Genomic DNA, 25,948 nt, shown 5'->3' on the forward strand with positions numbered 1-25,948 from the left:
TCCATGATTATTTTTTTCTCTAAATCCTACTTGTCAGGGTTGTTAAGGAAGCCACCATATCTCTCAGACCCAGGATCCCGTCTCCTTCACCAACATGCCCAGCCAGAAACATTCTGAGGTGATCTCTACATACCAGTCCCAAGGATACAGCTGCTGCTCCTCTTCCTGCTTGCAGGTCTGGCCAGTAGCAAGGTTTTGTGTGTATCCAGATACACTGACACACACACAGAGGGGTCCCTAAAGCAGCTGGCTGTACAGACTGCTGCACACACACAGAGCAGCGTGGGTAGCACAGCCCATCTATAATGATACCCAAACTCACACAAGGGCAGACAGCCCTGTCTTCCTCCCTTCAATTCGAATGGAGGTTCTCTGGTGAAAATATGTGTGCCCCCATTCTCCACGTCCATACATACACCCACATTCACAGTCCCCTTGAATGTTAGCATTGCCTCTAAACCTGTTTAGTACCCATGCCTGGGAGACCTTTCAGTGGTATACAAATCACCTCCTACTTGCCAGATAGAGCAATGTGATGCTTGCTAGTGAAACAGATGCATACACTCACAGAATCATCACGTAGGTACTCCTGTGAATATCAGCATGGGCTCTCAGCCTGTCTAATATCCATGCCTGGACCCTGGAGTCCTCCACTCTAACTACTGGCTCTGACCAAGTCCTCCAGATGTGGAAATGTTTCCTCCAAGTCACCAGCTAGTCCAGCTTGAAGTTTGCTAGTGAATCATGCCTACACAGAGGATTAAATTCACGAAAGAAATATTAACACACACAGGTGTCTCCAGTTGTCAGCACTTAGACCTCTTACACACCCACCTTACACAACCTGATCCATCCAGCTGTTGCCACCCACACCTACAGCCCTGGTGCCCATGGCCTCCTTTCCAGTTGCTGACACTTGGACCTTTCAATACACATACAAAACACACACACCAGCCCTTCCAGTCCTGATCTTTAGACCTACAAGCCCTATGGCCCACAACCCTCCACTTAGTGGCCCACAGACCCTTGCACGCCAGTCACTCCATGTGCTAGTACCCAGATTCATGATCCCTAAGACCTGCGGTCTCCTGTGGTCATTGGCACACAGATTTCTTTTGCAGGCTGGTCTCTCCAACTGCTGGCCCCATTTTGCCCCACTTTTCGTTGGATCCTTTGGTCCTTCCTCTAAACATCCCATAGTCATTTTTACATAAGTCCACAAGCCTTTTCAGGTAGCTCCCAAGCAGCCCCAATTTTCCAATAATACTCATGTTAATCATGTTTTCCCCTTCCTATCAGTTAATGATTGTTGTTCAGGTTTACATTCTTGAAGGTTCTGCCTGAGAAGTTCCTTTAAAGGACCATCAATCAGGGGATGAAGCATTCTGGATCCTCATAGGTTGTGACTTCCTCATTAATGTTTGTCTGTCTGTGAGGTTCATTTATCACTTTTCTCATTACTTGTTATTTCTTTTATAGTGAGTAGATCACAACCAAATAACTTCATGAACCAAATGCTTCCACACTCCAAATACTCTCACACTACTGACTGTAGCAGGACTCCGAAACGCAGGGTACCCTGTGAATACAGAGTCCAGCTCCCCTTTATTATAAATATCTATATAATGATAATATAGCAAACCTAGACTTTGCTGTATTGATTCAAAGTCAGGATGCAGTTTCACACATTTTGTTCATGTTCAGGTAGACTTGAAGGACTGGGCAGGCGTGTCACAAAACATAGTTCCTTTTTTCTCCATTGCATGATGATACACGACACTGTCAGACACTTCACTGACTTCAGCACAGTATTTTATCTAGATGATGAATTATTTTCCAGACTTTACAAACCTTTATTGTGATGGTTGAGATAAAAAGAGCAGAAAGAATGATGACGTAGTTGTGGTTTTGCCGTGATGTTCATCTTGTGTCTTTGATGCTTATTTGCATTATCTTCAGAAGGATGTTTTAGTCTAAGTGGGGGAAAAAAACACCAAACCCACATCTTAAAAGTGTGTAGGGAAGGGAAATATGTGTATAATATAAGAGCATTACTTGCAAACAAACCAAAACTATTTATTGGAAGGTCATGAAGCAACAGTGTCAAGTATCTGACATTGCACAGTGGTACTGCAACTCAATGGGATATCACACAAAGAGTATCAGTGCAAAATTAAAATGGAATTCTACTGTCTGGAAGGCCATTCCTCTTCAATTTGCTTACAAAATTTCTCCTGTGCCCTATTAGTCCCTCTAAGCTATGTCACTCTTGCTATTTCCAAGATAAGCCCCTACTTAAACTGAGAGTCCATGCGTCTTGGACTGTATGAAATTTCCTGTGAAAATCTGCCCAAACATTGCTGCTATGCACTACAAGGCATTTCTGATCCAGTCATTCAGATAGTTTTAACCTGTTGTCTTCTTTTACCTCTCCCTAAGTCATGATTTCCATGGCTAGTTTGTTCCTTGCATAAAAAATGGCCTTTGAATAGGATAAATTATTTTTAGATTTGCTTTTTATTTTGACATTTTGGGCTGGAATTTTCAGGTGTTTTAAGGGGGGATCTTCAGCACAAAAGGCAGTAATAGATTAAATACAATTCTACCAAGCAGAAAATATGGTTTAATCACAAATTGAAAATGAGCCCCTTGACACTCTCCCACTCAAAGTAGGCTGCCATTGGGGCAGTATGGGGGTGCTGAGGGGAGGAAGAAAAGATTTGAATTAAGGGGCTTTTTGCTGTAAATTAATAGCACTTAATGGACCTTTTCAATTCCTAAACTGGAGTCCTTAGATTACAAAAATGTTTCATCTTCCCATTTACTTCTTACTGAATTTGATTGTTTACTTTTTAGTGAATATATGTATGTGTGTATTTGTTGAAATAGGCAAAATACTTACTTCTCCCAGAGTCAAGCTCTCTCTATTTTCCTTTACTTTTCTGTATTTCTTTTTAAGGCACACTGCAGTTGTGATAGTGACAATAAGCATTACAACAAATACAGCTACGGTTGAAGAAACAGCTATTACAATATTTTCTTGAGCTGAGCCTTTCTTTTCACACTTTTCTCCCATGTACCACCAGCCTTCACCTGCTGGACATCTAGAAAGTAAAAGAACAGACATATGTTATCACCTAAAGATTAAAGGTATTAAAAAGTCTACTTCAGAAAACATCTCTGCATCTCTGATGCAGTTTCTATATCTCAATGCAGGATGAAGTTATCTTTAAATGGACTTCTATTCAAAGCTGTCTTGAGTGGCCCATTGTCCTTACACATTTGGATGTGCTTCTTTCAGCTTCCTGCTGTTTCACAGGTCATGCCTTCAAAGAGAACCTTTGCCAAAAAACCCAAGTGCCTTCCTGATACTCTTGCCTGCTTAATGCTTGACTGCAGCTGATCTATACAGCTGCTGCTACTGAATGGTAATACTCTCAGGGCTTCTCTGACCAGACAGCAGGTGAGGCAAAACTTAGCTGCAGGGACTTCCCGGTTCAATGCCTGAGCTAGCCAAAGTTGTTCCCACCACATTCCCCGTTCCCTGCTCAGTGCTTCTCCACTGAGATGTGGTACATTCTGATCAGACCTTCTCATTGCCACGAAGGGCTTATTTTCAAATTTAAAGAACTTTTATGAGCTGCCTCTGCTCTACCCCAAGAAGCAGGTAAATAAAAAGAAATTAACATCCTAGCAGTCATCTGGTTTAAGGACTGAAAACAACCTCCAGGCTTTGATTCCATCACCTTATCCAGCATCACAGTCAGCTCTGAAACATTTTATAGTGAGCACATAAGGGTCCAAATGATCTGACTGAAGAAAAAAATATATGTGCAGTACTACTGAGTCCACACCTGCCCCTATCTTTCTAACCTTGGTTATTCCTTAAGCATTGATTTTCTAGTTCCTGTCTAAGCCATTTATTCAGAACTACCCTCAACCCTGGAAATTAGTTCATTTGCAGCACACTGCAAAGATACCGGCTGCTAGGGGGGCTTCAGGTGATTCACCTCGAACAGACTTCTGTATCACATTCCCACTCATTTCCCAGCAAAAAAATGGAGCGGAGACTGACTGCTGGTCACACACTTCTGTAGGATGGAAAGTAGGTTGCAAAGGCACTAAAGCTTTGAATAGCCTAGAGATGGAATAAAATAAATGTTCTCTTTCCATAATTCTGAAGTCAGGCATAACGGTATATTTTTTTTGTCTTTTTGGAACAGCTTCTTGACATTTACTCATATTTGTGACCTGCTTGTGATGAGTTGCACAAGAATTGTTTTTAAAAGGTTTCTAAATGGGGAGATACAATTCTTAATGAGCCAGCCTAGCTCTTGTGGCTCTTGGCCTTTAGAGGTTTGCCTCACAGCACTCCCCCAGTCTACTTGCCCCAGCACATCATCACATAAGGTCACTATCTTCAGGCTTAGAGTTTGTTTGAGAGCTGGAACAATGCTAATCAGGCAGGTGGGTTACATAAATGCATCCACAGAGAATTTAATAAAAGTTGATATTAATCTTCTTGCAGGGCAAACAGTCTTTTAGCCCTCAGACTTCGTTGCTGGTTTCAAAGGCAAGCAACTACACTTTGGTAACTTATGGTCATAATTTGTACTGTACAGTATTTCTGAATCAAATTCTAAAATAATGTCTATGCTGCTTCCTACCTGATAAGCATTAAAATTTTTTTCTGCTGATATGAAAGTTCTTTTCTTTCAACTGCATTTACTTAACTTCTACATTTTGCTATAGGGACTTCTAAGGACTTGGAATAATACATTACTGAAAATAATAAACACAATTAAAATATAATTTACAGGAAGGTCAATTGGAGTACTTCAAAATGGTCAAATGCTAAGGTTAGGGGCTTTGTTGCCCAAATTAGTTGTAAGTTTAGTCTCATAGGAGCAGTCGGAAATACTTGCCTTAATCAGCTACAGTCTGTCTTCCATTAGGAAACAAAGATTTATTTTACTAGAAACTTTCATTACTCCTCCTAGAATTGCATTTGGGAATGAATAAAGGCAGTTACCTGCACTCTGGTGCTCTATCTACCATGACACAGACACCATCATTTTCACAATGGTTATTTGGACAGAAAAATGGGCCCTCTGGCTCTGGCTCTTCTGTGGCCATGGGCTCAGTGTTGATGCCTGGCTTGGTGATGGGAGTAGGGCTGGAGTCAGGTTTGACAGTGGGTGAAACACTCGGCTCAGTTGACAGTAGATGTGATATATCTGCATGATAAACCCACAAGAAATAAGGTCTTTATTTCATGTTATTTTTCTTCTTATTCCAATGATAGTTTCTAATAATAAAGAGCAATGAGCCTGTCCCCAGGTATAATGGATAAACAGTCTTTTTTTACCCTTCAGGAGCATGATGTACTTTGGAAATGTCCTCTAGATTTTTTTTCAGAAACAGATAATTTTGTTCAAATTACTCTATTCAAAATAATTTTCACAGGATTTGCATTGGTTTATACACCTTCACATGATATAAAGGAATTACACCGTTCATGTACTTATCCACAAATTTGTTCAAACATATGATTTGGCTTGAGATACAGGCATAATTCAAAAACTGCTCATGTGCAAAGTACATAATGTGTATTTATACCTACAGCACTAGTGACTTTATGACACTGTTTATTGCATTGTAAAGAGTATCAGCTAAGTTAACATACCTTCCATTGTTAAAAGTATATAGACACCATCTTCTTTAATAAAGTTGCGGCTTCTAAGTCTCTCATGAGTTAAAAATGTCTCTGTTCCAAGTCCTGGACCTCTCCAGAATTCAGTTCCATTGGGAAAAGTTGCTAGGGATCCCACTTTATCTGGCCTATCCCAAAAATAATTTGATGAGGAACCTGGAAAAAAAAAAGAAAAAAAAAAGAAAAAGAATGTGAACGTGAGACCAGTCTGGATTAGTCTCTCAGTAGAAATCACAATTGCCTGAGATTTCACACTGATAAGATACACAAGACAATGGGGATCTTCAATGCTTAGGTTTAGCTTGATGCATTGAGAAAAGAACCTGTGGGAGAAGAGGATACTGGAGAGCTAGTTGACAACCTGCTCTATTTTATTTTTAGTTCTTTAAAGTGTAGTGGGTAAGAAGATAAGTAGCACATGAATCATCTGTAAAATGAGTTAATGCAGTGCTTCTCAAAAAAAGAGGATCCCTTGCAGTAGGTGTAGGGCACTTGAACAACCTGAACAATCACAGATCACTGATGCCTGCTCCATCAAACCCTGCTCTAAATCTCAAAACTGAGCCTAATTGTCTGTGAAAGTATCTGTCAGAGGGGGAAGAAACTGCCTGCTCCAACACCTCTCTGGTCAGAGAAAGGGTACATGCTACAAGGCTTTTCTTGGGAATCTGAAACTATTTGCAATATATGAATAAAACAAGGGAGAAGGAGCAGAGTGAAAATAGACTGCATGTCCACAGAGTCAGGGAAGGAAAAGGACTAAGCACTGTGGCCATAACAGCAGAAAGTACAGGGAAAATGTCAAACATTTATGGAGGACCTGGTGTGGTGCATCTTTCATTTACAGGGAGGATATTTAGTCTTTCTAGATTATCTCTTTGTTTTCACGTAGAGTCAGTGCCATAGAAAAACGAATGTAAAACATACCATTTTTAAAATAATACTGTGGACTAGACATTTTTTGTGCCTGCCTTCCTTCTATAATGTTACAGTCTGAAAGCCCAGGAAACCAATTCAGTGGTGGAGGTGGTTTCTCTTGGCAAAACCCTTACATCAATGCAGAAAGTTATTTTGGCTTATATCTCATCTTTATCCAATGATCAATATGGCTGTTTTCTTTAATATCTCTCTCTCTAGAGATTCCTATCATTTCTCAGAGTTATATTTTACCTCAGCTGCCTCCTTTCCAAGTTATTGTGGACAATCGCCCCTTATCTTCTCACACCTTGAACAAGCACAGATTATGTAATATGAATCAGTACTTTGTCCATCTGGACATTTGTGCTGACACCACTGTACCTTTAACAAGGAGGGCGGGGATTTGTTTAATAGCTGCACTTTTATCTGGTATGAACTTTGTGTATTGTAAATTCAGTATTTTTCTTTTCAAGCCTTCTGGAAAACTTCCATTCTAATTAAAACAGATATGAATGCATCCTCACAGAGTATATGAAAGAAACTTTAGGAATAGATCATCCACCTGTTTCTTATGCAAATCACCTTTGAAATCCAGGGTCCCAGCTTAACTTGTTTGTAAGTTTAATTTTTTCTTGTCTGTGGATCAATTATATTGTTGCTGCAAACAAATGAAGCATTCCAGAAAAAGCTGTACTAATTTACACAAAGAGAAGATGTGACTTCTTGTCTTTTGGTTGTGTTTTACATGTATTGAGTGGCATGTCTGATTTTAACTAACCTGATAATCTCAGGGGGTCTGTTGTTATACTCCTTTGGTTTGACATCCGTTGACGAATATCAGGATGCTGGTCTAGCAGAATCATGGTACCTTGTTGCCATGCACAGGGCCATTGCAAATGATCATCATTTGCTCCAGAAATCAAGTACAAGTATATTCCTAAATTAAATGGGTTATCAGTGGTACCATTTACATACAAGCTGACCTGGAAAGCATACCCTTTACTAGAGTAAAAAGGTGGACTGTATATTTTTCCTGCTTCCCCTGCTGAACTAGTGTTGAGGAGATGTGTGAAATTTCTGATATGCCAGACATGGTGGGGACACTGAGTTTCTGATAAGTTGATGTCGTCAATAGAGAGGCCTCCATTTGATAAGCCACTTCCTTTAACGCCTTGAAACACAACACGGAATTTACTTGTGACATTCAAAGAAACATGATGGAGCTGCCAGTAAGTCTCAGGTGAACCTGAAAAACAAGGGTAGAGGTTTCTGAGTCAGCAGTACAGTTAAACACTGCACAGGTCTATGGACCCTATACCAACACTGTATAAGAATTTCTCAGTTTCATTGGCACTGATGTGATGGAATATTTCTTCTGTAGATGTTACTTTTTCAGTGCAAGATCATATCTTCTCAATACAATTTTTTAACACATTTAATATGCATAATAGCATTTTAATTTGAGTGAAAACGTTGATGTGTTTTAAAACCACTCTTTCTTTTAAATGTTTCAAGAAAATTGCATTAAATTAGTCCAGATCTTGTAATAATGAAATGCACAAAAATGTCTGTCACCTGTACTATTAAAAAGAAAAAATTCAGAACAAGTTATATTCAAACAACTGAACAACAACATGTCTCAACAAAAAAAAAATGCTTCAGAGGATTCTGGGAGCCTAGAACTACAATACTGGTTCATTCATTTGTTTTTGTATATTTAAATGGCTTGTTGGAAGCTTGCCTATACAGAAGCACTATTCACCCATTGAATGATTAATGGTACTAAGTCTGAAGTAAAGGCAGTCAGTTTCAAAACCTACTTCATGTGATAAAACCTCACTGCAAGTCTGATGCTGCATCCAAAAGTGCCTGCACTAGCAAATTCCACTTGACTTCAAGAGCAGTGTACACAAAAGCAAAGACCTCTGCACAGGGGCCTTGTGAGGCCGATGAAAGTAGAACGCCCTTTGTTAAAAGTATGTGCAGCAAAACAGTTTCTTTTGCTGTCTGGTTTACGTTCATCTGCACAGAAGACAAGACTTCAGGGAATAAGCAGTGCCAGTGCCAGGTAGAGAACTCATGCGTCACTCTCCGAACAATCCTAAACACAACACAATGGATCTCAAATATGAGTCTTAATTTCTTGACATTTTTCATTACCATTATGATTAGGAGGAAAAAAATAAACCCAGAAATAATAAGAAAAGCACCCCACTGTTTTCCATGAAATTGCCTTCTGCATAAACTAAAGGTTTTCTGAACTGCACACATTATATGTGAGACTGGGATTTCTGACTCGTTCAATGAGCAGATCAGCTACTGTGCTGCATAATGGCCCACCCCCACAGCCTTCCCTGCTCCTGGCTGAAGGTATCCACAGCTGCCACAGACCACCAGGAAGGGTTCAGGGCTTGTCCCTCAGCCCCTCAAGGGTGGTGATTCAGTGCAAACCCATGAGCAGCTCAGCCAGGGTGTCAGATCATGGCTGGAGGGGGCTGTAGTGTCACTGTCTTTTCCAGGCTGTTGACTGAGCTGGTGAGGGTAACTTCTCACATGAGAGAAGTGAAACAGCTTGAGGGGAAAATGATCTTAAACAATTCCTGAAAGTTTTGCCAGAAACTGTCAAAATAAGGTGCCTGTTTGGACACACGTATAAGATAGGAGACTTTAAAGGAAACCATGGACTTGAGAAAGCAGGAATGGGAGATGGGACCTAATATACATGAAAGAGTATTTGTGAGGAAGGATGAAGTGTGGCTTTAAAGTAGGGTTTGAAAGAGTTTGGAGGGTTCATACTGATTTGAAACCTACATCTGCCTCAGCAGCCCTGACTTTATGGAATAAGCAGTGCCAATCCCAGGTACAGAACCCATCCTATTGAGGATGCTGATAGCAAGCACAGAGGGATGGTGGTGAAACCCTAAGGGTGAAGAAAAGAGTGGAAAAAGGAAAGAAAAACAAGAATCATCAGCAGCTGAACCTAAAGGAACAAAAAGAGACTGAAGAGTGGACTTGATACCTACTTAGTAAAAGACCTTGCTCAAACTCTTATGTTACCAAAACACTGAACCAGGTGTAGCTGCAATGGAGACCAAGTAATAGTTAAATATTTGAGAAAGTAATTTAATCATAAGGCGACTTTGGCAATTCTAGCTTGAAGAGCTCTTTTCCATTAACTGACCTTAACTGCTCATTCTGTAGGCCATAGGCTCCTAAAGCCCCAAAAATTTAATTTTCTTCAAACTACAACTCAAATCATGATCTGCTGCCCATATATTTCAGTTAAGTAATGTCAAACCTTGTTTAAAAATAATTTAAATTTTATTTATCTTTCTTAAACTTGCATATTAAGTATTCCAGGGCACTTATGCTTTCCATTTCTTTATCATTACTTTCTTATTAATTGCAATTTACTCTTAATACTCTAATTTCATCTGTTGCTACTGCAATTCTAGAACAGCTAAAATGACTGTTCATGGAATTCTATCTATTTTGATAAGGCAAGAGTTTGAAATTTGTGGTAATTTATTATATGATAGGGAAACAGCTGACTGAGGATCCATCAGGTATAATTTCACCAGCAAGAAATCAATTACACAGATAGAAAAAAAGCCAAAGAACAACACTAGGAAATGAGTGACTTTGCTACAATATTTTGCCCCAGTACTTTAAAAAATATTGAATATAAATTAAACAAAACAAACAAAAAAGCAATTTTATTCCATACCTTTTATCTCTTCAATGAATCTCAAAGTGCCATTCGGATGGGCTGAAGTGTATTCCCTGACCAAGACGTGCAACCGGTCGCTTTCATGACCACTGTTATATAAATAGAATTGTAAGCACTGAAAGCCTCTTTTGGGATAAAAAAGTCGGCTCTCCAGGAGAGCTGTGCTTGCTTCTGCTCCAGCACTGGTGTTGAAATGCATGAAGTAGCCAGAATCTGCCAAAAGTCAATGAGAAATGAATGGTAGAGTTGAGAGAAAACAAAATTTTCCTGGCTCACTGGTTTTCCTAACACCATATTATAAGAACACTAGAAGACATGATCAGGTCAGAGTTAGTTATATCCTGTGCTAATCCTTTGACTGAGGACTGTCACTTGTTCACATTATCCAAAGGCAGAACCATTCTCCTTGCAACTTTTTTCCTCATGTGGCTGTCTCTAGCAATTTGTACTCAAAACCACGGGCTTTTACTCTTTACCCAGTGCTAGTAATTCCTACTTGACTCTCTGGAGGACTGGTTTAAGCTTCTGAACTCATGAAGCTTTCTGACAAGTTCAGATGCAACTAGATATATTGTCAATAAGTTCTTCATTTCAGCCCTGAAAATATCCATCATTTCAAAATCCTAATCCTTCCCAAGGACTTATTGAGTAATTATTCAGAAAAGCAGCAGTCTTTCTGGTGTGCCTGTACCATAGGTTAGAACTCTATATAGTTCTCTTGTCAGGATGTGACACTAAGGCTAGAAAACAGATTAAAAGAGATAAGGGCATTCGATCTTCTCAAATAAGCAGAAAATCAAACATATCACATGATGTCCCTAAGTATGTAGATTTATGTTGCTTAGTTAAAAAATAAACTGTCATTTGTCAAAAAATAAACAGATAACAAGGCCAAGCTCAAAGTGAACTTGCATGATACTGCAGAAACTGCTTCCCAGAAAGATAAGAACTTTTTTTTCATACCTTTGCATTCTCCCATATTAGTGTGATCAGTATTTGGCCCAGCAGGAACCTGAGGTAAACGCTGCCAATCACTGTTATCGTCTGAACTTTGAATCATGCCACAAATATTTTCAAGTTCAAAACTGCACGTGTCCAAGAAACTTAGTGAGGAGGCTATGACATTAAAAAAAAAAAAAAAAAAAAGTCATGAATCTCTATTGAACAAACATTTTAATTCTGAAGATCCAAAGCCATGAGCAGAGAAAGACTAAATGCAAACAACAAATAATCAGTGGCTTCAAATACTATCAACATTCACATGTATTATGTTCAGGAACACAAAACTTTTGGTGATTAATACTGACATTAATAAGATATTTAATAAGCCATTATCATATCATATCTTTCATTTTAAAAGGAACACAAATACCAAGCCAATCCCTACACACTTATATTATAGTGAAAAGGTCCTGAGACTTCCCATTCATTCCTCTGCTTTCTTTGAGCCAGTCCACACTCGGCCACAGATTTTGATAAAAGGTCACTAATGTATCAGCTGGAGTACTTATTTTGAAACACAGAAGAGCAGAAGTTATTTCACTGGAATAAGAAAACCTTGATTTTCAAAAAGCTGAATTGAAAGAAAACCCCAAACATCTGGCAAAGGTGCATTTCGGACCATTGGATTTCTCATGTCATACAAATTTTATGAAGTCTTTCATACAACAAGTGAAAAATTAAGTGAAGGAAGACTGTGCAGTTGAATATGAAGGGAAGAACATAATATGAAATGTTTTCTCTGCCTAAAGCAAACTCTGGATGGGTGAGGGAAGGCACAATCCAGGTTTATCCCTGTTCTTAATTTTGTTTCCCATTGTACCATGTCTGAGCTCTGTGTAACACCAGCCATGATTTGAAAAAAAATAAGTTAATAAAATGCTTTTTGAACTATACATAAAATATTGTGGCTTAAAGGTTTAAAAGGTTTCATTGCATCATAATGCAATGAGTATCACAAAACTCAACCTCAATAACATGCCAAAAGCTTCACTTAAGCAGTAACTTAGGGAAGCACTTAGATATGAACTCCTGCCAAATCAGTTTTACTGCTATTTTGTGCTGTCCTCATAGAAAGCTAACAACCCTCTAGAGGATGCAAGGTTATCAGAGGTGTTGTATGATTAATATTTTTTAAGATACAATATTGGTACAATGTTGTAAAAACCAAGAAAAGTATTCACAGCAAATGTTATACTGACTGCTAGAGAAAGAAGGTAAGGAAAAATGGAGGATTATTACATGAAAGAGCTCTTTGAAATCAAAATACAAAACAAAACATGAAATCGATTTGCCCAAACAGGAAAGAAGTAGCCTAACAACCCTAATTAGAAAGTGCTGGCTGAAGTGGTGACCTGAATGACAGGAAGAGAGAAAAGCAAAACCCAATAGTTTACGATGTATTTCTTAGATTCATTCCTGAAATAGGGGAAGTGGGCACTGCTTGAGGCAGGTTTCGAATTCCGTGTGCACCAAAGCCACATACTTTCTTGGTATGTAGTGAAAGACTGGACTTTGAAGAAAATACATGGGGGATGAGTGCCAAGTCCCAACTTCCCGTGTGTGAGGGAAACCTCATGGTCAGTTCTGCTAAGTAGTATGCTAGAAGTGGAAAGCAGATTAAAATCTACTGTTATCATTTGGCCTGAAAGACAGTTTTGAAGTAGAGATAAAAACAGTACTGAACTATCGGTCAGGATTTGTTATGATGAGAGTTGGGGTTTTTTTTAATTTAAGAACCATTTTTTCCATTTTTAATGCAATTTCCTAATCAAACAGGCTTATAGCAGAAACTCAGCTTAAACTTTCCTTTAAATTGTGTTCAGCAACCAAAAGAGTCTTTTGATTCTTCTGGGAGGATATCTAGTACCCAAACCATGTTTGACATTCTCAGTCTTCCCTCTAACCTGGAAGGATCAGTCCAGCAGCTGGGTGGGCGAGGGCTGGGACCCAGGAAGGACCTGTCCTCTCTGGCACAGGGGCCACTTAGGCAAATGGTGGGTGATCTGACAAACACTTGTGTCTCTGCAAACATTGTGAACACTGTATGAAGCCAAGGGACAGACACTGTATGAACACTGTATGAAGCAGGGAGATCCTGATTGCACTAAAGGTGGTGGTAGTTTTGTCACTGATTTCAACACTCCTGGGAGTTATTTCACTTGGGGAATGTGTCTGTGGGTTAAGAAGAAAGTTAAAATGTCATCAAGTATTTCTGTAATTCATGGGAATGATGGAAACCATATAAGATTAATGGAGAGGAAGAAGGACCCCATTGGAAAATGCATAAGATTAATGGAGAGGAAGAAAGACCCCATCCATTGCTAAAGACATCCTTAGCTGTAAGCACTTTTATAATGCCTAATTGACTGTGTGCCAAGTGCTAGAAGCTAAGGCTTTGTGTGTGTTCAGTTTAGACCTACAGAAGTAGAAATATTTTCATCAGAATTGTATGCTCAAAATAATACACTATTTTAATAAAACAGTTTGATAATTGTTTAGGGTATCTGTATAATGAGGCTTAAAACATAATTGTAAGCCAGTACTCACTACTTGGGATACTGAGGCAGTGAGGTGAAAGTTTTCATCTGACTGCTAGGGCACGCCTCATGCAGTAACAATTACAGAATTGTATTCCAGTTTGGTAGTTGAATTGCATTTATTTTCCTGTCTCTTACTTTCATTCAACTTTCTGAAATAAATCCCACCTGATAAAAATAACTCTTTTGATCCCTTTTGTAAGAGACCAGGTTTGAAACTAAACAAAAAAAAATTTAAAAAGCTTGAATTTTCCTAATAACAGCATCTGTACCCTCTTTGTATGAACACACACTCTGTCTCACAGATTCCATGAAAGTGGAGTAGGTACGATAGCCTAAGATACTAATTTCTGTGCAGTGTCTGAGCAACGGCTGTGGAATAATACGGGGAAAAAACAAAAGCATAGATTTGTAGAAGCATACATTTTAAACAGCCACCCAAGGGATGAACAAAAATCAGCTGCTGAGTGAAGCTGGTTTTCAACTAAAGGTCAGATAAAATTGCACAGAAAACTCTGCTACTCAGCAATGTTTCTGCAGGAGGGCTCTTATTTCTAGCTGTAGCATTATTTCTGGTGTTTTTAACAAAATTCACTTCTCCAAATATGTTAGCATCCCTTTCACTTGTGTCTGGATGAGTGCAAGCATGTACGTATCATTCTCATTTCTTTCAAACACCAGAAGCATAAAATATAAAATAGATGGAGAAACTTACAGCAATTGTACAGCCGGTTCAGCTTCTGGAGATCATAATCACTGAAATCCATTCGCTGTCCTATAACATCGATGAAGTCTGGTATGTTAGTGATGATGGTGGGTTCAGTTCCATTCCTGAACGCAGTTTTGCTATAGTGCATCACAGAATTATAGTCATAGGGAACATTCAGGAAGTCCGATGTTTTATCATCATATTTATTGAAATTATGTTCTCTACCTAAATGGCAAAAATAAAAGGAAAGGTTTTTTGTTGCCCAAGAGAATCAAGTTTTGATGTAAAGTCTTACAGTAAAAAGAATCCATCAGATCCCCAAATATTTTTTTGTAGTCACTTACTTGTACTTATTTTGTAAAATAGTTTTATTTCCAGTTTAGAGTTATTTACTTTCCTCTTTCAGCCACTGAAGCATAACATGATGATTAACCAAATTTTTTTGTTACCAGAAAACTTTTTCCTGTGAAACTGCTTGCAATCTTTGATGCGCTTGTGATACACAAAAGTGGAAATAGAGTTTCAGTACTCAAATTACTGCAATTTGCAACTGAAATGCCTCCCTGTTTCTAATCTCTATTCTCCATTGTTTAATTGCTAGTCATTTTAGGTCACAATAAACAAGTTAGAGCTGTCATTGCATAAGCTTCCAGATGTTTTCTGGAGTATGAGCAAAAAAATCATTGCTAACTACCCAATGGAGGGTAAAGATTTAAATTAGTCAAAATACAGTAACTATATTTTAGTTAGTGTAAAAAAGCTGCAGCGGTTTCAAATGGCTAACAACAGTGTAACTTGTCACTAAAGAGTCAGCAAAATATAATGGAAATCAAATAACAGAGTCTAAGTAATTTTTGGCAATATATACTTGCATATGCACCTGACTATTGATCACAACTAAATAAGAATGCATTAGATTTAATCATTATCTACTTTTTCAGTCTTCTGTGTGTACCTGTATTAGGAAAGCATCAAGTCTGTGTATATAACTTTGATTTTGAACTGCCTGAAAGTCACAGAGGACAATGACAAACTAGAGAGGCAGAGACAGAACAGAGTCCTGAGGAATCCTGTGCTACCTCTCAGGCTTGGGTCAAATATGCCAACACTTACATCCACAAGCTGCATTGCTAAGGTAACTGTTAGTTGCAACGCAGACATTGAAAGGGGTCTCTGCTGCTTGCTCACCCTCTCTGCACAGTCTGCTGTCTCAGGTCTGCTGCCCACACCAGATGTAGCAACTGGGCAGAAGGAGAACAACCACTGTTTTCACTGGAGATTTTCTACTGGTTTTGGTCCCACTGGGTCTTTCAGAGTGGGTGGGGGTTTTTTTTGGTTATTTTTATTTTGTTAAGGGCTCCCAGAGTAACAGTGCTTTTAAAGTAGTCATTTAAACAAATTAAGTTATTCTCTCCTGCTGCACTTCTCCACAACATGTAGCATAACAGGACTCAGATCTCTAGTTAGGGCTTTGGGAACTGCCATGGCAGAAGAAATAACCACAGCAACAACAAATGAGGATTTCTGTCCCAAATACATGTCCCTCGATATTTAATTTTTTGATCTACTGGCTTTGAAAAGTAAATCCAGGTAAGAGGATAGCATGACCACACAAGGGTGGCTGGAAGGGGTGCTAAACCCCCTAGCATCAGGGTGTGAAAGGAAAAGCAAGGGAGTGACTGACCAGACTGAATCCTGTCCCAGACGATGGTCACATAGTCATCCCGGTCAGACCGTGACTGCTCATGCCAGAATCCCAGGGCATGCAGGAACTCATGCTGGATTGTCCCAATCCTGTCACAGCTGGTTCCGATGGAGAGTTGCTGCAATCCCACTTGGTTCTTTCCCACGTAGGACCAGCAGCTAGCATTGAAATAAAGTGAGAGAGAGCTCTCTGAGATACATACCATCCCCATGCCAAGCAAAGTCCAGAACCAGTCTGTGCAACAGGTATATTTTTAACCTGAGCACTGAAGTCACATTTTGCTACAGTGAACACTTTTTCATTGATCTGTTCCTTACCATATCCTTTCTTCTTACATTTAGCTCTGTTTTGATGAACAAGCAGTTACCAGGATCTGACTCTACTGTTTCTACTGTGTTTTATTTAGCAGAAAAACGCTGAGCTATTTGTGACAGAAGAAAACTGGTGAGGATTTGGTTGGTACTCTGGAACATCAAAGCTTATGGGCACATGATTTAGAGTAATTAAGTTACTGCAAATTAACAATTTTCAGCTGGATCACAGTACACAACTATGAGCACCGTTTGAACCTGTCCCTGTCCTAACAGGAACTAGGTTCACAGACATTCTTGCCTCTGCCATTGCAGCCACTTCTCTCTGCGCTGTTTTGGCCTTTTAGTTTGCACAGGGCTGTGGCTGTCAGGCAAGGTGGGCTTCTGCGTGACTGCGTTTGCCTTCTGACAGGTTGGTGGATTTGACAGCGCTTTTCGGAAGCTCCTTTTTTTCTGGCTCTCTGTGAGCTGCTGTGCTAGAGCACTTGCTGCCGACACAAACTCACAAGGAACAGCAAAACCACAGCTGTACTGGAAGTTCTTATTAAATGATAAAAAAATTTGGTGTGTTATCTGCACAAGCCAATAAAATGGCACCCCACGTCCACAAAGTAGCAAGCACAGAGAGCTACATTTAAATTGATATTTTACGCAGCAAATAAATCAATACTTGCCCAATTAAGTATATAAAATTAATTGGGCACAAAATATGCCATAGGATTTGCAGTCCTATTGCCTCAGAAATTTTAAAATATAAGCACACTATGCACTTTTGAACTCTGTAATTTATTAGTGCCACATGTTCCCCAGTATTTCTTTTTCCACAGAGCAACATAGGCCTTGGCTATTGATTACTCATTAAAATCACAACGTGAGACCTGGGAAGGAGCACATGTAGCACCCATAATTTCAAGGACTTCCCCTGAACAAGGCCTCATAGTGATTATGCAGCTTTTTCTTGTGTTATGCAGAACTATAAGAAATCCATCACAGGTCTGGGTCTACCTTGTATCAAAGCCACCTCTGGCTTTACAGCTGCCACACAGTGCACAGCAGCCTACAGGCATACCCAGGACACCTGGCAAAACTAACATCCAAACAATGGTGGATGAAGCTTCCCTTTGCCTTCAGACTGCCAAATGCCCACAACGCCATCATTCCACAGCCACAGAGGGAGTAAATACATGGTCTGCATCACCCTGCACTGAGAATAAAACTTAGGCAAGTGGCACAAGGCACTCCAGATCAATGGGCACCTGGAACCCCTTGTTAGCAGCATCTTCAGGAGGGGAGAAAAAGTGGAGGAAAGTCCCAGCTTCCCCGGGTGTGTGAGAGCTCTATCACCTCTGACTCAATGCTATCTGCACTGCTATCAGAGGCAAGGGGCACAGAGAACTACCTCCTCTGACTAATTCCACCATCCCTCTTTCTGGAAGATGGGCTGTAAGTAGCCACATGCCATCAGTAGCAATGGTGCCACTCATTTCAGACACGCTATTATGCTGATGTCCTGCTACTGATTTCCTTCCTGAAGTATCACAGATCACCAGTATCAGCTCACAAAACACTTCAACTTACCAGCAGCAAGTGGGCTAGCCAAGGATCTGTCTCAACCCACTTCTGCATGGATTCCCTTTGCTGTGTGCCACAGTGGCAAAGAGCTGAAGTGGTCTCCCAGGAGTGCTCCATGAAAACCTAATTTTCCATGTGGAAATAGTAGAGATGACATCGATCCTCCCTGATCAGCTAACCACTTGACACTTGACTCTATCACACCACGCCAGTTTTCCTGCTGAATGAATCCTTCTCTTCATGAGAAGAGTAAGGAGAAATGGCACATCCATTGCAGGTTCCCAGATTGTTCTGTGAGCTTTGCAGGCACTTGCCACATTTGATGCTCCTGCAATTCTGTAATTCACAAGCATCCCCCGTGTATTTTGCTCAGCACATTGGCTGGAGTCAAGAAAACATCTTTAAATAAATCCTTAGTCTAACCCCTGCTGCAGATGCATAGACCTGGGTAAAGCGTGAAGTGGAGGACTGTGTGCTAGAAAACCCTACACATACCTCTACTCAGTTTTATAACTATATACCTATTAACATAGTAGAGGTAGTAGCCAAGGCGTGGTGAATGGTAGGATGAAGAATGTGTACACGGAGAGGGCTTTTTGTACTGAGTGTTGTTACACTGTGTATGTACATCAGAGACTACAAACATATTTTTACATAGGGCAGTCAACCCAACAAAGTGGCAGCTGGCTTCTTTTGTGGTTGACTTAGTTTGAATTCAAAAGGGTAATCCAGATGAGGACTTTATGACCTACTACAAATCCTTTTGATACAAAGTTCCCCCACATTCCTGTTTTATAGATGCAAGCCAAGATCAGAAAGGCAAGGATGATTTATCAACTTTTTCTTGGTGTGGTAAAACTTTATGTTGCCAGGAACCTTGTGTGCCTGTCTGCACTGTGCCTCTGGACTGAGGTCTTTAGTCAGCAGTTAGAAGAGTCCTAGCTGATTAAAAAAAAAAACAAAAAACATTAGGAACAGCAGAGGGGAAATGGGTTGGTTTATCCAGCTTACACATTGTTCCACTAGATCCAAAGTTAGGAAAGGCAGTTCATGCAGGGTCAGTCTTGATTTCTTTGTACAGCCCAAACTGACTCACTTAAACTGAACGGCTGTTTTCAGGAGACTGCACCATTTAGTTCCAACCTTTTAAAAAGTGCTGCTGCAGATGTGTCAGCTGAGGTGATAGAAACATTTCAGGGCAAGCAGCACACTAGGCAGTGAGGGCAAGAAATGCTATACAACTAGAATGATTCATCTTCTTCATCACCATGACTCATCTATTTTTAACAGACATATAAATGAAATATTGCGCAGAGGCCTCCTACGTGCCATAGGCTAAATATTGTGGTTCTTTTTCAGGTACAATTATTAGCAAATTCAATGCATACTTTATGGGAACAAGGAATAGAAAAATCAGCTACATGAGTTTTCCATTTAGCTCAGAAAGCCGGAGTCATTAACAGAGACTCCTCGAGTCTCCACTTACACATCTTTGAGAGCTGAGTTTCAATGTCATATGTACAGCATGAATAGCAAAAAATATAAAGAGCCAGAGACTGAAGAAATTTTGAAACAATTATCTGCTACAAATATCTCAGAACAAGCCAAAGGGAAAGAGAAACATTTTTATTGTCAGAAAATCTTTTCCCATTTATGAACGCATTCTCATATCAGGAAATGATTTTCTGAAAGCAAATTTCCTCACCAGGCTATCAAGCTCTCCCTGTTCACCTTTTCTAAAGGAGAAATGGTTCAGCATAGAGGGGAGAATATATTTATTCTTGTTGCACTGTTTTGACAGAAATTGTCTTAGAAGGGAAGAAGCTGGGCCAATTTTGACTTCTTTACTGGAGTCTTGTCTTGCAAAATTTAAGGTGAAATAGCATAACTGTTCATCAAAGGAGGTTAATAAAGTGAAACATCAGTAAAATATGTCAGTGTTGTACAGCATTTAAAAATATTGCTCCTATATCTATCTGAATGCTGATGTGACATTGTTCAAACACAATTCCATTGTTATATTCAAAAAAAATCGTTGCCCCAGAGTTAGAACTATCCTATTTCTTCTGGGATTTTTTTTTCCCTAAATACTAAGGTATACTAAGAATAACCATTTGAAAGTGATACTCCATATATCCAAAGATCAGTCAAGACCATAACTGCCTTGTTTCTGATATATTACCATGTCCAGAAAATTACCTCTTAAAGGACTTAATTTCCTCTTGTATTTAAAAATAAGTATCAGTAAGTAATTGTTCATTACTGCTAAGGTAATACCTGCGTTGGAAACTACTACAATGTCCAGTTTAAAAAAGACTGGGAAAATGAACACAACAAAAATACAAAATTATAATCAGATATGTGAGTTTTAGAGTGAATACTGGCCATGAAAATAGTCTGAAGGTAAACAGAATTAAAGTTATTTTGAATTACTCCGCTTACCCGCTTCCTTTGAACACAGATATGTAATTCTTCTCCCCTTCCCAAGGTTTAAAGTCAATACAGGTTTTCAGTCGATACTGTTCAAATGCCTTGAGGATGAGTCCCTTAGCATTCATTTCTGCAAAGCAAACAGTGTTCTTGTCAATACTGAAACAACAGATTTGTGTTATTATCTGTACAGGGCAAGTCTTAAGGGTGGGTCTTGCTCCAGCTATTTTTGAGCAAAATAAGCAGGTTTTTTGCTGGATGAAGACTCGAGTAGGGACCCAAAAAAACATAAATTAGGCTGTTGTGACACTATATCTTCCTCTTGTTTTGCTCCCATGTAATTTTTCTTAGGTACTTATGTATAAAGTATGACATGATGAGTATACAAAATATGATAGTGTGTAGGTCTTAATTTTGTAAATTCTTTCCTTTACTTTTTTTGAGATTTATATAAGCAAGTATTAAATAAACAGGAAATGAAGACATTGGATATTACCTAGTGCGGAAGGCAGGCTACAGATCTCTCACAGAATTTCTCCAGGATTTGAACTGCTCACATTATATCTGGGTTATCTCCTCTAAGAAACTTGTATAGTTTCAATCCAGTTTAGATCTGAATTTAAACTGGGGATGACCCCACCCTATGTAATCTCCCTATGTGGTATCAGTAAGAACTTCAGCTTTCCATCTCACTGCCCACCTCTGCCATCCAGAGCCACAGGTAGGTGCATTGAAAGGAATGGAGACAGACTATGATGTGCCCCTGGCCCACATTAGGGGACTCAGCAATGTGCCATTGCACACTGTCTGTCAGAATGCCATTTTGCCTTCAGCGCTGTAGATGCTGTAAAGGGCTTCAAAAAGATCTTCCGTGCCCTCTTTTTACTTCTGCTTAGTAGAGTTTCATGCCTCAGACACAAGCTTTCAAAACCAAATTAATCTGCTGGGCCATAGCAATGACAGAATAAGAATAATTCAAGAAAGGAGGTGAGAGCCAGCACCAATACCAAGATTATATACTGCATTTGTGCACACTCAGCCCCATTCCTGCTCTGGGAAATGCCTGCTCTAGTCTTAAAAGAGGAAAGGATGCCACAGAAGCTTTATCAACCCGTATTTAACATTTTAATCAACACAACACAAAGACATTGTCAAGGGCAAATACTGTACCTAGGCTGTCCTCGAGGACATAGGGAACAACATGGGGCCACCGATAGTTGTCACCAATGATGGAGTTTCGTTCCTGCATCCAAGAAAGAAGAGATGTATGCAGTTCTCAGGAAAAAGTGATTTAGCATCAGGGACTACAACAGCGCTAAAGGAAACCTACAAGTCCAAGTAAAGCATGAAGGAAAACAACAAACTCAAAAAAACTCAGAGGTCTAAGGTTTCAGTTCGAAATTCCTTCCCTCCCTTCTACCAGTGTCTCCAACTTCCGCACCTTTTTCTCCATAGAAATCACCTGAGCTTTTGATGCATGTGCATAGGAGCTTCAGCTTATATGGGAAGCATTAAGATCTAAAGTATTGAAAATTGAACAAGTGTTAATAATTGCTTAATTTTTCATAATGCAAGAGTTTGTTTCTGTGTCTTTAGCAAGTGCTGTCTTTGCTTCCACTGACATGCTCAGGCCAAAGCATATCTCCCAAAAGGGGGAGTAAAACACTGTTGCCCTTCAGAGTACAAGACACTTTTGGAGTTTCCTACTAGCCATTTTTGAGATATAAATGCAATTATTTTTTTTTAATTGATGAGACAAGGATGCTGGCTGGAAGCTTTAAAGTGTGGTATTACAGATCTTATTTTTCCCTTGGTTTTAGTCAATCTATATGATGGATGTTTTGCAGCACTGCTCAGTAAATTTAATTGGCTCAAAATAAATACTGTACAGATAAAAGAATATTTTTCTAATACAAATCTGCCTCAATGATGATCAGTGCTGCTGAATCTCTTAAAAGCTCAAATATAAAAAACACAGTAAAGGAAACAAGAAGCTAATAATATTGATCTAATGGCTGAACAGATTTCTGCTGGATAATGTTTCTGCAAATGCTCCTGACTCCTTTATTGTCTGTGACATTTTGTAGAATTCCACCCCCAACCATCTTCAGTTTATTGTTACATAAACAACATTTATTGTTATTACGAGCAGGATAAATCTATCATTTCCATGCCAGCAATACTTTACATTATGTAAGTCAATGACACATTCCTGGTTTCATATTTTATATTTGAACTCACCACATGAAGTTTGATGTCTCCCTCAAAAAGGTCTAGTCCTACAGCTAAAGAGAAGAGGATATAAACATTTGGTTATTGTATTGATCTGTGACTAACATAATGAAAATTAGCAAAAAGAATTAAAAGAGAAATTGAATTTTGATAAACCTTCATTGATGTCGAAGATGTCTTGTTCAATTCCTCCATCTACGTCTACTTCTGAAAAATAAAAAGACAAGTGAGGTAGGACATTAGCCCTTGCTGTTATCTTTATGAAGTGTGAAAATTAATGCAATAACAATAACAGTAATTATAAATCCGTGTCTGTCCTAGCGATGTTTACGAGCAGCTGGTTTCATTGACTGCCTCCCGTGCATACAAATAGATCTCTAAACAGAACTCACCAGTTGTCTCTGGAGCAGGCTGAAAGGGGGAAGAAAAAAAGATATTATTAGAAAGGCACATGATGAAATGCAGTTCGCGTTACTCTCTCAACAATATTAGAGATGCAATTCAAGCTCAACTGACAGCACTTAGCACATGACTTTGTATTGGATTGACTGGACCCACTGCCTCCTCATTTGACTGGAAAACTTCATTTGCTCATGTGTCAGCTTTGTGCACTCCCCACCTCAGGCTGCCCAACTGCTTCTGTGAGGTTTTCTCTCACAACTCAGGTTGTATTGAATGGTCCTTCACAAATGAGAAAAAAAAAAGAGCCTATTACTATGGAATCAAGTATTGTTACTAGTCAGCAGCTGTGAAGAACCTATGGAACTTATGCTTAACTTTCCATTGTAAAGCTGAAGATGGGAGAACAGAATTAGTGGTCTGCCATCACACAGCAAGAATTTGAAGGACTGGGTACACAGCCCAGGTCACTGCAGCCCCAGTTCAGTGCCCTATCTGGACTCCACTTACCTATGCAATAACAACTCACAAACTCTTTCAGCAACATGTAAAATCCACAGACCATAACGAGATATAATGTCCTATAATGAGATACACATAGAATACTTTCCTTGCATGCCTATAGAATGTAATCTTCATTCTTTTACGGGACTAGACACTTCATTTTGGACTGCTTTGAACATACTTGACATAATATTACACAACTATTTATCATACAGTGAGTAAAATCATGAACAGCCTTTCTAAGTGTCCTAGTTAGAACAGCTGGGACCAGTTCATCACTGTATGGGTATTCTATAGCCTTCCATGCCATTTCCCAGAAACTGTTATCAATAGACCATTTACACCATCTGCCCAGAGCAGCCTGACTCCTCAGGCTATAAACTAGGTGTTAAGAGGCCTGCAAGATAGGAGGATGCTCCTGTCCTCACACACATTGTGGAACTCCCTGCCTAGAGGGAGGTACTGGGCATTCCTGCCTGAACTGGAGGATACATAATCTTGGGGTTTGGGACTTTTTAACCACTCGTGGGATCCAGAGGAAGACTGCAGATCACCGCTCTCAACCAAACTGCAGACCACCACTCTCAACCAGACTGCAACCACCACGCTCAACAGGACTGAAACCACCACTTTTCAACCAGACTGCAACCACCACGCTCAACTGGACTGCAACCACCACTTTTCAACCAGACTGCAGCTACCATTCTCGACCGAACTGCAATCACCACTCTTGACCAGACTGCAACAGCACTCTCACCAACAGGTTTTCCCCTCTCCTTTTTGGACTCAGGGGGCCCAAAGAACACCACTCTGTTCATGCCCCAGGGTGCTGGGTTATACATTTGGGTTTTGTGGGTTAAAACCAATTGTTTGTCTGTATAATCATACTTACTGTATATTTTATTAAATTGTTATTCTGACTTATAATCTCTCTTTTGAGTTGGGTTCATTTCCCCTGCTGGTTTGCCTTTAAACCAGCACACTAAGCAATCACTACTGGGTGTTTCGTATTTCTATATTTGAAAAGAAGTTCACAAATTGAAGGTTAAAAAAGTATCTTTATCTTTCATACATGCAGTTTTGCAGATAGGACTTATTTTTCCAGTGTGATAAGCATCTGCAACCTTCATTAGAAGCAATGAGCAATACAAGCTCAGAGTGCTGAAAAATGGCAAAAGTCAAGTCCACGCAGTTCCCAGGAATATTAATTGTGGTAATTTCTACCATCTGTATGATGTATAAGATAACAGTATGGTCAGAATATGCACTTGTTCTTCTACACCTGACTTTTGACACGTAATGATGGGAACAATTTTGAGGGAAACAATTGTGAGCCTTAAAACTGATGGCATTCATACAAAAAGTTTAACCAAATACAGAAAAAAACCCTACCTTCCATAAAATTTCAAGATTCAGAAAGAGAGCTGCGAAATTGTCAGAATGCCCTATTTTAGTTTTGTAATGAAAGGTTAATTTTTAATCTCAATTTACTGTCTTGTAAAGACTTCAGAATATGGCAGAAAAAAATACTGTAAATACAAAAGTCTGAAATCTCATTTTATGATTTTGATTCACCTGAACTAAAATTAACTCAAACTGTTCCTTCACAGTTTTCATCTGATTTTAAAAATCTATTCTCATTGCCTTAGAGGGGAAAACCTTTTTTTGCCAAAACAAAGAAGAAGCTATAGTTTATAGGTTTAAGAGAGATAATTTCCCCTGGTATCAGCTGGCACAATCAAAACCTTAATATCTAACTGCAATAGGTTAAGATAAAGTACAGGTAAAGTTTTCAATTCAAATTCTTAATTTTTTTAATGAAAACTACCACCCACATATATCCTTGCTCAGTCTAAAGGCAGGATTTTGACCTTGAAGTGTTGGTTACAGAAAACTCAGAGTAAAATCCTTTTCCTGGCTGAATTTCTCCTGAAACAGCCCTGTTTCTGCAGTCTGCATTTTTGAGTGGTTTTAAAATTTGGTAGATTTTAAGACAGTTGACTCTTAAAAACCCAGTATCATTGTGGAAAAGTGATCGAGTCCATTGAAAAACTGGTTCCAGAGTTCTGCAGATGAAAATGCTGAAGGATTGATTTTGATCTCACATTTCAGAGTTAAGTGCAATCATTCAGGTTTACATTGATACATGAGAAATAACAATGGGGACTTCAGAAAAAAAAAAAAAG

The 25,948-nt window shown here is 39.2% G+C and overlaps 1 protein-coding gene across 2 annotated transcripts in view; it reads right to left on the bottom strand.

The window, feature by feature from the left end:
* Positions 1 to 1,795: 1,795 nt before the first annotated feature.
* MEP1B (meprin A subunit beta) overlaps positions 1,796 to 25,948 on the bottom strand; it is a 28,070-nt gene continuing 3,917 nt past the window's right edge. The window contains exons 2-15 of one of the 2 annotated variants that reach the window (XM_064654232.1): positions 23,252 to 23,270; positions 23,016 to 23,066; positions 22,869 to 22,912; positions 21,798 to 21,870; positions 20,640 to 20,757; positions 16,294 to 16,472; positions 14,616 to 14,834; positions 11,325 to 11,477; positions 10,359 to 10,574; positions 7,410 to 7,877; positions 5,687 to 5,869; positions 5,033 to 5,237; positions 2,903 to 3,104; positions 1,796 to 1,973 (exon numbers count right to left, since the gene is read on the bottom strand). In XM_064654232.1, coding sequence (XP_064510302.1) covers positions 1,956 to 1,973; positions 2,903 to 3,104; positions 5,033 to 5,237; positions 5,687 to 5,869; positions 7,410 to 7,877; positions 10,359 to 10,574; positions 11,325 to 11,477; positions 14,616 to 14,834; positions 16,294 to 16,472; positions 20,640 to 20,757; positions 21,798 to 21,870; positions 22,869 to 22,912; positions 23,016 to 23,066; positions 23,252 to 23,270 — 2,148 coding nt within the window. In that variant the 3' untranslated portion in view covers positions 1,796 to 1,955. The remainder of the gene's footprint in view (positions 1,974 to 2,902; positions 3,105 to 5,032; positions 5,238 to 5,686; positions 5,870 to 7,409; positions 7,878 to 10,358; positions 10,575 to 11,324; positions 11,478 to 14,615; positions 14,835 to 16,293; positions 16,473 to 20,639; positions 20,758 to 21,797; positions 21,871 to 22,868; positions 22,913 to 23,015; positions 23,067 to 23,251; positions 23,271 to 25,948) is intronic. The other variant, XM_064654241.1, reaches the window with a different exon arrangement.

The sequence above is a fragment of the Pseudopipra pipra genome, chromosome 1 (genome assembly GCF_036250125.1).
Source record: "Pseudopipra pipra isolate bDixPip1 chromosome 1, bDixPip1.hap1, whole genome shotgun sequence".
NCBI classification, from domain to species: domain Eukaryota; kingdom Metazoa; phylum Chordata; class Aves; order Passeriformes; family Pipridae; genus Pseudopipra; species Pseudopipra pipra.